Consider the following 12,543-nt stretch of genomic DNA (forward strand, 5'->3'; position numbering starts at 1 on the left):
AATTCTACTTCTTTATATTCAAATTACAGTTCTGTATCCTGTTTGCAGCTCAATTTAAATTCAGGAATTCAAAAGGCATTTATGATTTGTGCACCAAAAACTGGTGATATGCATGTCTTCTCAGATAAAGGCTGTGGAAAGCAACTGCTATTTCTCAACTAATTAACCTCACTTCCAACAAGTGTCTGATGGGAGAGCAGCAGTGGCCTGGGATCATGTGGCCAGCTGCAGCCCCAGCACTGTTCCTGGAGCAGTGCAGTCACAGCACTACATCAGCAGGCACTCAGCAGATGCTAAGATATCTCCCCTGAGGAACACACACCATGTTCACCACACCTGGACCATGCTGATGGATCATAATTCTACCCAGATCAGAAGAACGAGCAAGCCAGCAGAACCAGGTCTTTCCTGCCTATGACTGGTCCACCTGCTATGCCTCCTCATCTTGCTCAAATACACCGTATAAAGGATTTAAGGATGTTATATGCAATTTGTCCATAATAAAATCTACAATGGAGTAAAAATGGAATGGTTATTGTTTAATTAGGAATTGGTTTAACTGTGTCAGCTTAGGCCCATTCATACTTAATATTAAAATATACAAAACCTTTATTATTTGATTTATTATTTTTAATTTAGTGTTGTAAATCAATATTGTTCAAAATCATTTACTTTCACTAATTTTCAGTCGCCATTCAGCATTGTTAGTTCTTTTGTATTAGCTTATTTCATGATGTCCTCATTGGAAATGGCTTTGTACAGTAAGAGAGTTAATGAGCATATTCATGAATGCATTTTAATGTGAAGCAATCAGAGATTAATTATTGCAGATGAGAGTTCATTAAGCTCTCACTCAACAGTAATTTGATACCTTATTGACATCAGGTCATTGGCCTACACATGTAGCCAAATAAAGATAGATTCATTAGTCTGACATGCTGAAATCTTCAGTCCCTGAGCCTAAGATAATAAATAATATGTAATGCAATGAAAACAATATTGATGGTTTTGTAAAACTAAACGAACCGTTGAACGGATATAGAAAATAGGAAAATATATATAGTGAAGTTTTCGTATTGAAAAAGTTCTAAAATTTCTGTTTATTAAATTGGAAAGTCAAAGTCCAGCTGGGTAAACGCCATTTGATAGACGCCATCAAGGAATAAAAGAGAAATTGTATTGAAATGGGGATTGAAAATGGAAAATTGAGCATGTGCTCACAAAGACTGTTCTGTTTTATTTCATTGATACAGCCAATCAAAAGTTAAATAGTTGTAAATTGGTCAAACGCTGGCACGCTTAACTGTTTTTGCCTTTTCTCAATTAGACAAGCTGGCTTGAAGATAATAGCTGAAACAAGTTTGTTCTCAGGTGTGATCATTTACACGTTACGCGTGTAAATTACAAAATTATTCAGGGAATGGAAATGATAATGATAATAAAAAACCGTTTACCGTAACAAAAAAAAAAAATCGAATTCGAAAAACTGTTAAAATGACATTTTTATCACAGAACAGTGACAGTTTTCATTTTGTGGTCACTAGCTAAATCATCAGGCATTTATCTTCTTGTGATGCTTTAAATTACGTATCTTTTCTTTGATTAGTAACATTAATTTTCCAGTTATTTATTCAGTCCAAAGTATTGTATTTCAAACACGATTTATGAGCACACATCCAAGTGCATGAGGTAGATTAAGTCACTTTTGTCAATTCGATCACGTGTAAAACGCTGAACAGCTAAAGGCTGTCCTTGTGTGTGTGGCTATATATATATATATATATATATATATCTTTTTTTAAGATAAATAACAGTTTTAAACTATTTCGTTTATTTGGCAGCTATGGACCGCTAATGTTGTAATCTAAGTTGTGCATCAAAATCTAAATAAATAAATGTGTAAAAAGAGTAAGTGCGTGCAAATTATATTTAGAATGTTTCAAAATGAATAAATTTAACCTAATAAATATAAATGTAACCTAATAGGTAATGCTGCATCGCTTCCAAAAAGTGACTCATTTGGGTTGAGTAACCTGTGGAGAAGCACTGGACCTGTTGTCCTTCAAAAATACCAGCTCAAAATATTTTCTGAACTGTACATGGTGCATCATTTCACCTTATAAATAATTTTTTTCTGTTGGTTTGTTGAGAACAAATCGGTTGAGTGATTTCCAATTTCCAAAGAACATGGTGATCTTCGCGATCAGTTGAAGACCCCCAAAAACCGCTTTCTATTTTCAATATCCCGATAGTATATGTGCCATTATGGCCTTTTTGAGATCATTTCTCAATTATCAAAATTTTAGCGAAAATTTGGCAAATTTTAATGTAAGTGCGCAGAGTAATGGCGTCTTTATAATAAAACAATTAGGTAAAATATGTGTTCACACAGAGACAGAGCAATAAAGGAGAGCATGATTATTCATTTAATGAAATTAAAAAAATATATAAATGTGGTAGGGCTGTTAAAAACGAATAATAATAATAATACAAAATATTAAAATGTCTTTGAATAAGCGTTGCCATTTTGATAACTCTTTAATGAGACAACTTCTTACCGAAGCGAAAGACAGTTTCGAAACTAACTGACCAATCATCAGCAATCTTATTTATTAATGCTTGAAAACGTTGTTGCAATTTATTCACAAAATATTAATATTCGATTTAATAATAACAAAAAGAAAAATGTCCCAAACGTTTAACATTTTATTAAATAAAAGTGCAATACACACGAACCTGCAAGACGCATTTTGCAGGATTCAAACACTGTTACAAACTTAAGATATCATAAATTAATCGAACAAAAATTAAAGAAACATCCTAACATCGGGAGACGAACACTATGCATTATATTACAAATATATGGTTAGGTGTTTGTTTATTTACACGTGTTATGGCCAGATCAATTATTTGACTGAGCCTCAATTTAGGCTGTCGCTCAGATGTCTTTTACCATTAGTGGTAAATTCTGAAAATTATTTCCATTGTTGATTATTTTTAAGAATCAAAGGGCTGAGCCAACTTACACCCATAGAAAAAAAAAGAAAGAAAAATAACTCAGGGTGATCAGCACCTAGCATATACAAATTAATGACATGAAAATGCATCACAAAGCTTAAACCAAAAATTAAACTGAAGCGAAATGAACGAATTCTGCCATGTTTACTATTCAAAATATTTTACACATAAATATTCACAGTAATATAATTCCTATGCGATACAACTCACGCCGTTAATTTACAACAAAGTACCGTTGTCTTTACGTTGAAACGTGTCTATTGCAGACACTGATGCACGTTCAGCTTCACCAGTAGTGCATATTCCTCTGATTTTCATCATTCCTCTCAAACCAGAGCTCAAACTTGGTGAAAAACAGTAGCCTACATAATATTTTGACACTTCTTGAAGAATTTGACAACCCATGTCCCGTTTCCATTTTACGAGCTCTCGTTTTCCGACGTGTGAATGATAAGAGCTGAGTTTGGTTTGTGTTTTTTCAGTAACTGCGTTATTTTTTCATCGTCCGAGTTTGGATCTAAAGGTTTGTTGTAGTCGTCGTCGTCGTCTTCATTTTCCGAAGCCCCTTTCAGCCTTTCGGTCTCTGAATCTTGTTTTTTCTTCGCCGTGGCCATTTCAGCCGCGTGCCGTTTTCTCCATTTTGTTCTTCGGTTTTGAAACCACACCTTCACAATAAACATGAGATAAAACGTATTTGAATCCACACAGAAATAGTGATTTATCTCCATCGAAAAGTAGGCATAGCAAATGGGAATTATAACAAAAAATTCGCTCAGAGACATTTAACAATGTCAAGCAAATTAAACAGATTTGTCCTGTCTAATAATAATTTGAAAGAACTGATATAAAACATAACTCGAAGAGATAGCTCTTCAAAATATCTGTAATATAAGCACCTTCAGTCTGTGAGAATAAATAAAATGCTGAAACACGTTTAAAATATTTTAACAAATAAAAATAGAACAAGTTTCAGTGGCTTTTAAACTGCAATTCAATTTTCTTGCAATAATTACAATAAACAATTGCAGCGGTGCATAGGCTACTGCAATTTTTAAACTTTAATGCGTACATACATTTGATATGAATGAAAATAATACATTTTGGTAGCCTATTGTACTCCACTAGGTCGGTGCATTAAATGTAAATAATTTGCTGTAGAGAAATAAATAGATGTAGGCTATAGCCTATATAAATGTTGTAAGCTAAATAAAAGAGATATAGGAAGGTCTGAATAAACACATTTTGCTACATCTAGGCTAATTCTCTTTTTACGTTCCATGGATTAATGATAACAAACAATCGAGTCAGTCAAGGTTTTTCCTTGTCATACATAAACTATTAGGACTGTCCTACCTTGACTTGGCTCTCTGTCATTCCTAAAGAGTAGGCCAACCGCGCTCTCTCAGGTCCAGCTAAATATTTCGTTTGCTCAAATGTTTTTTCCAGGGCAAAAATTTGCTGCCCGGAAAACGTTGGTCGCGTGTGTTTCCTTTTCCCATCTTTGTCCAGGAGCACTGAGTTTTGATCTGTCAGGGGCGAGATAGAAAATTCACCCAATGTTATTATTACATCCTATTATGTTAGTTAAATTTGTGCTTATTGTAATATTTCGGATCGCTAACAGCCTTCAAGAAAGTTAATCGTGCACTTACGTGGGGAACATGCAAATCTGGCGTCTCTCCAGTGTGGGCTTTGCATAACTCCAGGCCAGAATATGGGGGTTCTGCCTGGAAGGTCTGTCAGAGGTTTCGGATAACGTGCCACCGCCACGGCCGCGGCGCTGGGGCTGAAATACAGCCCTGGATGCGGCGGAGGGCTCAGGCTGCTGAAGCGGGGCAGTCCAGTCAAGATTCCAGCGGGAGAAGATGCCGCCGCTCCGGTGACCAACACCGGACTGCGACTGAGGATGTCGTTTATTCCGTGAGGTGTAGCGATTGGGCACTGCTGATGTGATCCGAGAGTCGAAAGTCCGGTGGATGTTTTGATCCCCGGGGACGAGACCGGGATACCGCCTGGATTCGGAGAGGTAGCTGTCGGTGAAGTGGAGCATGCTGGTCCAGTGGAAGATAACGGGTAGGCTGGGTAAAGTGGTGTCTTCATTTCGGTCATGCTGTGTAAAGCAGCCAAAGGTGGGGTATTGAGTAGGAAAGCGCTCTGGCGAGACCCGTCCATTTGCCCCACCGCTAACATTACCAAGAAACTACAACTTTAACGAAATACTGCGCAAGAAGCAAGACGGTGGAGACCCGCGCCAAATGTAAAATAGTGAATGAGAGAGAGAAAGCGGAAAAAAAACAAAAACAAAAAAATACTCAAGCCTTCAGAAAAAAAGAATCTTTTCTCTAAAAAATCCCAATCAGTTGCACCGAAGCTTCATAGCCATGTCCTCTGGCAAAATCCATTCCCTTCTTTCAGTTCTTGCAAATATTGCATGATACAACAGAGTTGCGTCCTTCAATTGAGTGTTTTTGAAATCTATAAATAAAAAGAGAGTCTTTCTGGGTAGTTCACATGAAGATCTGGAAGATAATAAAACATTTTCATCAACCTGCTGTCTTTTGCTGCAAAAAGTCAAAACTTTGAGAGCGTGCCTGGGAAAGTGGAGGGGCTCGGTGGGATGTGATTGGCTAAGGGCGGCAGTGACGTGGCCCGTGTCAGCTGAGTGTCTGAACTGAATTTAGGAGTCTGTCCTCATTGGTTCTCATTTGCACATTAAAAGAGCTGCCATCCGTCCCGCTATTAAATACAAAAAGGGGACAAAATCAATCTAGTCAATCTGTGATCTATTTCTTAAATAAAGGGACGTCTGCATGCGTGCCGGTCATGTGAGGCAGTGGGATATCTCATGAGCTTAAACGTCCCTATGGACAGGGCTTAAACACTCCACAGATAAATCGCAATACAATCACAGAATGATGAAGCTTGAATAAACACTATCATTTTACTTCAACGTTGAGCTGTAAGGTAAATGTGTTTCCTACCTCCTCATAAAAAACCTTTTCTGCCACTTTTCTCACATGTATTGGTTTTTGTATTATTTGGTTTCATCTGAAGAAACTAAATGCCAGTTGAATACATGTGAAACATTAGAAACTCACAGCTGCAGTCTTAAAGCTTCTGTGTTTCTACCTCTGTACATATGCCAGCCACAGAAGGCTATTGCCTATCTACAGTGTATCAAGAAATGTGGACTACCTCATTTACAAAACACAATAAGCATTCATCACTTTAGTTCATTAAAAAAAGAGGCTGATTTGGAGTTTTTTTTTTTATAATATTTTGCAACACAATCAAATGTGAAGTTTTTTTGTCATAGCGTATTCTTTTTTCTATAATAAAACCAATAATGCCAAAAGTCAAATGCAAAGTGCAACGTGTTGCAGCACCTAGTGGTCAAAAAGTGAAATAGCATATAATAGGATGTGGCACCTATGCCTCCTGTTGCATTAAAAATTCCTTAATTCATGTTAACAGTTATGAAATATATATATATATATATATATATGCCTATACACACACACACATTTTATCCATACAAATGTGATTAATAGTTACAAACACTATTAGTTACAAACATTTAGACTATATATTATTATTAGATTACTAAATTCCATTAGGAGTATAAATAAACCCAGAAACAGCAAAAAATATGCAAGATGAGCAGATTCACAGTGCTATATTGCCCTCTACTGGTGAATCTAGCACTTTATCCTGTGATCAGAATCTTCTTTTAGTCGATTTATGGGATAGAGCTTTCTCAGTGGTTGGGCGCTGTTATGGAATAACCTCCCTTTAGAGATTAGACTTGCCCCTTCTCTGTCCACTTTTAAATCTCTCCTAAAACATGTTTTCTTTGGCTTATAATTTTCTATTATGGTCTTTGCTTAGTCTTCTAAGGGTTTATACTTTGTTTCTCGTGTTATTAACATATTTACTTATTTTATTATTGGGGCAAGACCCTGTTTTAATGGTTTAGTTGTGCTGATTTTTTAATGTTTTTACTATTTTTGAATTTCTGTACAGCACTTTGGTCAGCCGTGTGGCTGTTTTAAATGTGCTATATAAATAAATTGAAACTTTATCCTCTGGAACTAAAATGCTTGGAGGTGCAAATAAGACCAAATCAGTTTGAGCCAAAGTTTAATCTTATTAACATATTTACTTATTTTATTATTGGGGCAAGACCGTTTTAATGGTTTAGTTGTGCTGATTTTTGAATGTTTTTACTATTTTTGAATTTCTGTACAGCACTTTGGTCAGCCATGTGGCTGTTTTAAATGTGCTATATAAATAAATTGAAACTTTATCCTCTGGAACTAAAATGCTTGGAGGTGCAAATAAGACCAAATCAGTTTGAGCCAAAGTTTAATCACCCAAGCTCCTAAAAAATTGTGTATGCATAAATATTTCCTATACATATATACCTCTACATAAACTGTGTATATATATATATATATATATATGAATGAATGAATGAATATGAGAGAGAGAGATAGTGAATCTTTATTTTATCGTACATATATAATGTATATGTGGTTGACTTTGCTGTTGGCATATTTTGTGTCAGCATATTTAATTGGACAAGAAATGATCTAAGTGAAGTAAAAGCTACTTAATAGATTTATCAGAGCCCGCTCAAAAGACCTCAATGATAGAGATTCATCATAAATGCTGTAAAGAGTCTGTTTTTAACCAAATAAAGCTAAAGGTTTTAAGTACTGCACTGCTCTTTACACCAAACAGTAAATAGATCAGATTATTCAAATTTTTCCTCTTTTAAACGACAGTAATCAAATCACAAGCTTGTGTCATCATTAAGCCAAGTCAATAAATAAAATCACAAAAAAAAGGAAGTCATTTTCTAGTATGAATGTTGGACTTTATTTACATTTACTCCCGAGACATAAGTTTCTGCTTCTTCAGTTTCTTCTGAGAAACCTGTGGGGGAAAAAAAAAATTGGTTAAGGAGTGTTCACCAACAGCAGTTACTAAGATATCCAGTCCTCCACACATTTAATGCACAGCGGCTGCTCAGAATATGATTCCTTTCATCATAAATCCAAAGGTGTCCTAAGTGGTCATCACTACAGCCAAGTGTACAGTTTGTATTATTTTTTTTAATTCAGAAAAACATTAATGAACATACCTTTTTCTTCTGAGAAACCTCCTCCTCTGGTTTGGGAACAATCTGCTCCTTCTCAGTGAGGATCATTTCGATGTGGCATGGGGAGCTCATGTAGGGGTTGATGCGTCCGTGCGCACGGTAGGTACGCCTGCGCATCTTTGGGGCCTTGTTCACCTGGATGTGCTCAATCACCAGAGAGTCCACATCCAAACCCTACAAGATCACAAAGTGGGTTAATATAAAGCCCATATGGCAGTGAAAGCTGCATTCATGCAAGCTAGATTTGAAATCATACACTGAAGCAAAGATACAGTCCAATTCTAAAGAGACTTATTCACAGTGTAATGGTTCATACGGTCTTACCTTGAGCTCAGCGTTGCTTTCTGCGTTCTTCAGCATGTGGAGCAGGAACTCAGCACTTTTCTTAGGCCAACGTCCCTGAGTCCAGTCATGCTGCTTGGCCTAAAAATGGAAAACATCACAAGAAAGCTTTGTTATCTTAATTTGAGCTTTACTATCATTCTAATTTGGGGTCAATACATTAAGAAATTAAGTTATTTTCAACACTTAATTATCAAAAGTGTCAGTAACTGCTCAACAGAAAAGGAAAACTAAAGAAAATAGTTCTAAAATGATCTATTCATCAAATAGAGAGAAAAAAAAAAATGGTTTTGCAAATAACACTGATAAATGTTGAACAGGGTTCCCACTCTTTAATGAACACCAAATTCAAGGACTTTCAAGGACTTTTTAAAGCACCATTTATTTTATATCAAGCACCTATCAAATTCACACCCCAGAATATGTAGCGTCATGAAAGACCTTACAGTACTTAACATTTCACGTACACGTAACATTTACATTAAAAATTTCAGAGTAATAATGTTTTGAATGTGTAGGTTTAAAAAATGTAGACCGTTTTGAGCAGTATGAGCATTTTAAACCTTGTACATGTGCAAATCTGTAAAAAAAAAAAATAAAGAAAAGAAAAAGAAAAAAATAGGACTCTATTTGCTTTTAAACTGTAAACGCTTTTCACTAAGCTGTTTTTCCAATTTTTCAAGTTCTACATTTTCTCAAGGATTTTTTACCCAAGAAAAGTCTCTGAGAACCGGACACCTTGTAATTCTGGAGACTCAAGGTTGCAGTTCTGGAAAATAGTGGCACTGGAGACTAAAAGGTTCCTGATGGTTTCACACTTAATTCTTCACATTAATTCTTAATTATTTTGCAGTTAACGTTTGTCTTTTCTTACTCAAGGTTGCAGTTCTGGAAAATAGTGGCACTGGAGACTAAAAGGTTCCTGATGGTTTCACACTTAATTCTTCACATTAATTATTCATTCTTTTGCAGTTAACATGCTCTTTTCTTCTCCACCTGTTTTTTTCTGACCCCGCTTACCCAATGAGCCTTTTGCTGACCAATGGTCATGTCTTAACTTTTAAATTTCTGTATTGCATTAGTTTTTAATATTTCTCATGGGGATTTAATCATTTTTGACTTCTCAGGTTCTCAAGACTCAAAAGCACGTGCAAATGATACGTTCTGTCATCTGTCATCGCGTTATAAGCGCGCAACCTGCGGGAATGAGTAGAATTATTAATAGCCGCAATCCCACGTCAAAATTCAAGTCCTGCTCTGTGTTCTCTGCTAATAAGTTATAACCCGACTGTGAATGATGCGAGCGGCGTCACATATGTTGTCACTGAGAAGCTGGAGCCGTGGCCTGGAATGATTTTTGGTGTGCCGGCAGAACAACAACAACAATGCGCTACATGTTAAAGTGAACAGCGAGCGCTCATTCAAATGCGATTTCAATATTGATAGTGGCTCCCTGATGTGCGAAAATAATATACATTAGAATGTTCGCGGGAGCGGGACACACACGTTGCGGGAGTGGGCGGTAATGGTCAGAAATTCAGCGGGAGCGGGCTTAAGAAAACTGTCCCCAACGCTCTAGGCTGCGCATCAACACACACGCTAAGTTTTTTTCGGCTACCCCATCTCCACCCCCAATCATTAGTGCCGTTTCGCTCTGTCTTTGACAGAACATATAGGACAATTTCTGAAATAGTGCCATAAAAAGGGGTTGAAGAAAAAAAAAATATTTTGACTGAATTTTTCCTCAGCCAAACCCCATTCCACAGCCATACCAAACTCCCTTAATAATTATTCAAATCTGTCACTTTCCTTATCGCGATCTGTGGGCACACAGAAAATGAGAGCGCGAGTGAGTTCTCAAGACTCAAAAGCACGTGCAAATGATACGTTCTGTCATCTGTCATCGCGTTATAAGCGCGCAACCTGCGGGAATGAGTAGAATTATTAATAGCCGCAATCCCACGTCAAAATTCAAGTCCTGCTCTGTGTTCTCTGCTAATAAGTTATAACCCGACTGTGAATGATGCGAGCGGCGTCACATATGTTGTCACTGAGAAGCTGGAGCCGTGGCCTGGAATGATTTTTGGTGTGCCGGCAGAACAATAACGCGCTACATGTTTCTTTTCCCCTATTTTTTTTTTTCCCCCAATTGACGGAAATCTGTCGTAGCGACAGAAAACTTTAATCCCTGCATAAACAAAATGTATTTCAAATTTAATTCAAGCACTTTCAAGGACCTATGTTTGTTTTCAAGTATTTTCCAGGCCTAGAATCCATATGTCTGAAATTCAAGTACTTTCAAGAAGCGTGGGAACCCTGGTTGAAGCACCAATCAGCATATTAGAATGATTTCTGAAAGATCATGTGACACTGAAGACTAAAGTAATGACTGCTGAAATGTCAGCTGTCACAAGCTGAATAAGCTACATTAAAATATCTTATCATCTTGTCAGAAAGCCGGTTCTGTAATCAGCGGTAAATCTCCATCACCTGCGTGCTTTCACATTGAGCAGCATTAACTACACAGAGCCGTTGTTAACTGATGAGCTGCGCAAAAAATCGCGCGAATATGAACGTGGTTAATCGTGCAGCCCTACTTTTAACCAAACCCAAACTTTTGAACTTGTAGTTCAAAGTGTACATGTTGCTCAGACTAATGGTGTTCATGGTCAATTCCAAAGGTGTCCTAAGATGGACGGAATGGTTTTAAAATGCAGCTTTAAAACAGGACAAAACCTCACCTGAGCACAGCGGCCAACACCACCATTGTAACGTCGGAAGGGAACACACTGGTGCTTCACCATAACATCCTTCAGGTATTTGTTAGCCTTGCGGATGTGCATGCCTTTGATGGCCTGGGCGGTCTCACGGGTGTTCTGAGGACCAAACATAAAGACAACAGGTAACTAAGTAAACCAGCCTACATCACTTTACAAACTAGAAACGTGGCTACTCAGAAAATGCTGGAGCACTCGGTGTTCCAGACGCATCAGTGAGCGTCAGCGTCTTGTCAAGCACTCAGACTGTAGCATGAACGGCTTCATTCGTACCTTGAAGTGAACACGAAGGTTGGAGCCCCTCGACTTGCATGCTGCAGAACACAAAACAATTACTACACAGGTTCACCACCGAGCAGCCATACAGTTAAAAGTAGCTGCCAACTCACATTTAGTCGGGTTCTCTGGGTCGAGTGAGTAGCGGACCATTTTCAGAGATCTAAAGAGAATGAATGACATTAGATGCTTAGAAAATGCGCACTAGACACCAAACCAAACTAAAAAAAAAACTGTTCAGACAAATAAAATATTCGGACACTACCGCAAATACTACGCGTACCGCATAAAACATACATTGTAGCCAGACCTGTCAGTTTCGAATGTCTTCAGAATCCGGAGTTATGTTTTTCATTAGTAAACTCACGCACATGTAGCTACATTCATCTAAAGACGAGTCACTGTGCATTGCCGACACTACAAAATGGCAGAGCACAGGCGACCATCTATCTAGTAAAATAACATTAGGAATTTCACTTTTACGACTCATATTCTCTAAAAATTTTAAATATAATCAAAGTAAACATGTCGATGTACTATTTGGACATAAAAACTTGTGATGATGGTGATACAAAAGGGATTCTTTTGAACACCGCTTCAGTGGGATTCTTAATGGCACTTACGTTCGCAGGCCGCGGAAGGGAAGAGGAAGTGAAAGGCATTCTGGGAGATCAAATCCGTTCTTCTTCTTTTACATTTAATGGCGGTTGGCAAACCAACTTAAATGGTGCATTCCCGCCACCTACTGGATAGGAGTGTGGAGCGCATAATGATTGGAAGTTTGAGAACTATAGCAAAAACAAAAGAAAAATACAACGCCAATTATTCCCGCTTTATTTACTACAACTATATCCTAAATTCTATTTATCAGTCTTGTTTCTTTTAAGAAAATAATTAATTCATGAAATATTCTTGATTGCTTTGGGCCATTTCCTAACAGAACCTGACGTGACAAATCATTTATTC

General features: G+C 37.3%; 2 protein-coding genes across 2 annotated transcripts; both read right to left on the bottom strand.

Annotated features, from left to right (window-relative positions):
• Window positions 1-2,832: 2,832 nt before the first annotated feature.
• LOC107700773 (homeobox protein Nkx-6.1-like) lies at window positions 2,833-5,296 on the bottom strand. Its single transcript, XM_016502578.1, has 3 exons — window positions 4,671-5,296; window positions 4,372-4,544; window positions 2,833-3,683 (listed from the first exon to the last, which is right to left on the bottom strand). The coding sequence occupies exons 1-3, from the start codon at window positions 5,206-5,208 to the stop codon at window positions 3,438-3,440; spliced, it is 957 nt and encodes a 318-aa protein (XP_016358064.1). The 5' UTR covers window positions 5,209-5,296; the 3' UTR covers window positions 2,833-3,437.
• A 2,576-nt stretch (window positions 5,297-7,872) lies between these two features.
• Window positions 7,873-12,251, bottom strand: LOC107700774 (60S ribosomal protein L17-like). The gene is made up of 7 exons (XM_016502579.1): window positions 12,201-12,251; window positions 11,691-11,740; window positions 11,575-11,615; window positions 11,266-11,400; window positions 8,507-8,605; window positions 8,165-8,356; window positions 7,873-7,956 (listed from the first exon to the last, which is right to left on the bottom strand). Exons 2-7 carry the CDS (start codon window positions 11,728-11,730, stop codon window positions 7,909-7,911), a joined length of 555 nt encoding a protein of 184 aa, XP_016358065.1. The 5' UTR covers window positions 11,731-11,740; window positions 12,201-12,251; the 3' UTR covers window positions 7,873-7,908.
• Window positions 12,252-12,543: the final 292 nt, after the last annotated feature.

Source organism: Sinocyclocheilus anshuiensis, unplaced genomic scaffold, assembly GCF_001515605.1.
Source record: "Sinocyclocheilus anshuiensis isolate Anshui unplaced genomic scaffold, SAMN03320099.WGS_v1.1 scaffold1594, whole genome shotgun sequence".
Classification (NCBI taxonomy): Eukaryota; Metazoa; Chordata; class Actinopteri; order Cypriniformes; family Cyprinidae; genus Sinocyclocheilus; species Sinocyclocheilus anshuiensis.

What these genes read in the sequence shown, in the direction of transcription:
- LOC107700773 (XM_016502578.1), bottom strand. Translation starts at nt 5,208, where the DNA reads ATGTTAGCGGTGGGGCAAATGGACGGGTCTCGCCAGAGCGCTTTCCTA. An exon ending in CAGATTTGCATGTTCCCCAC is followed by an intron (nt 4,545 to 4,670) that starts GTAAGTGCACGA and finishes CGCCCCTGACAG; the next exon opens with ATCAAAACTCAGTGCTCCTG. An exon ending in TGACAGAGAGCCAAGTCAAG is followed by an intron (nt 3,684 to 4,371) that starts GTAGGACAGTCC and finishes TTTATTGTGAAG; the next exon opens with GTGTGGTTTCAAAACCGAAG.
- LOC107700774 (XM_016502579.1), bottom strand. Translation starts at nt 11,730, where the DNA reads ATGGTCCGCTACTCACTCGACCCAGAGAACCCGACTAAAT. An exon ending in CCCAGAGAACCCGACTAAAT is followed by an intron (nt 11,616 to 11,690) that starts GTGAGTTGGCAG and finishes TGTGTTCTGCAG; the next exon opens with CATGCAAGTCGAGGGGCTCC. An exon ending in ACCTTCGTGTTCACTTCAAG is followed by an intron (nt 11,401 to 11,574) that starts GTACGAATGAAG and finishes TTTGGTCCTCAG; the next exon opens with AACACCCGTGAGACCGCCCA.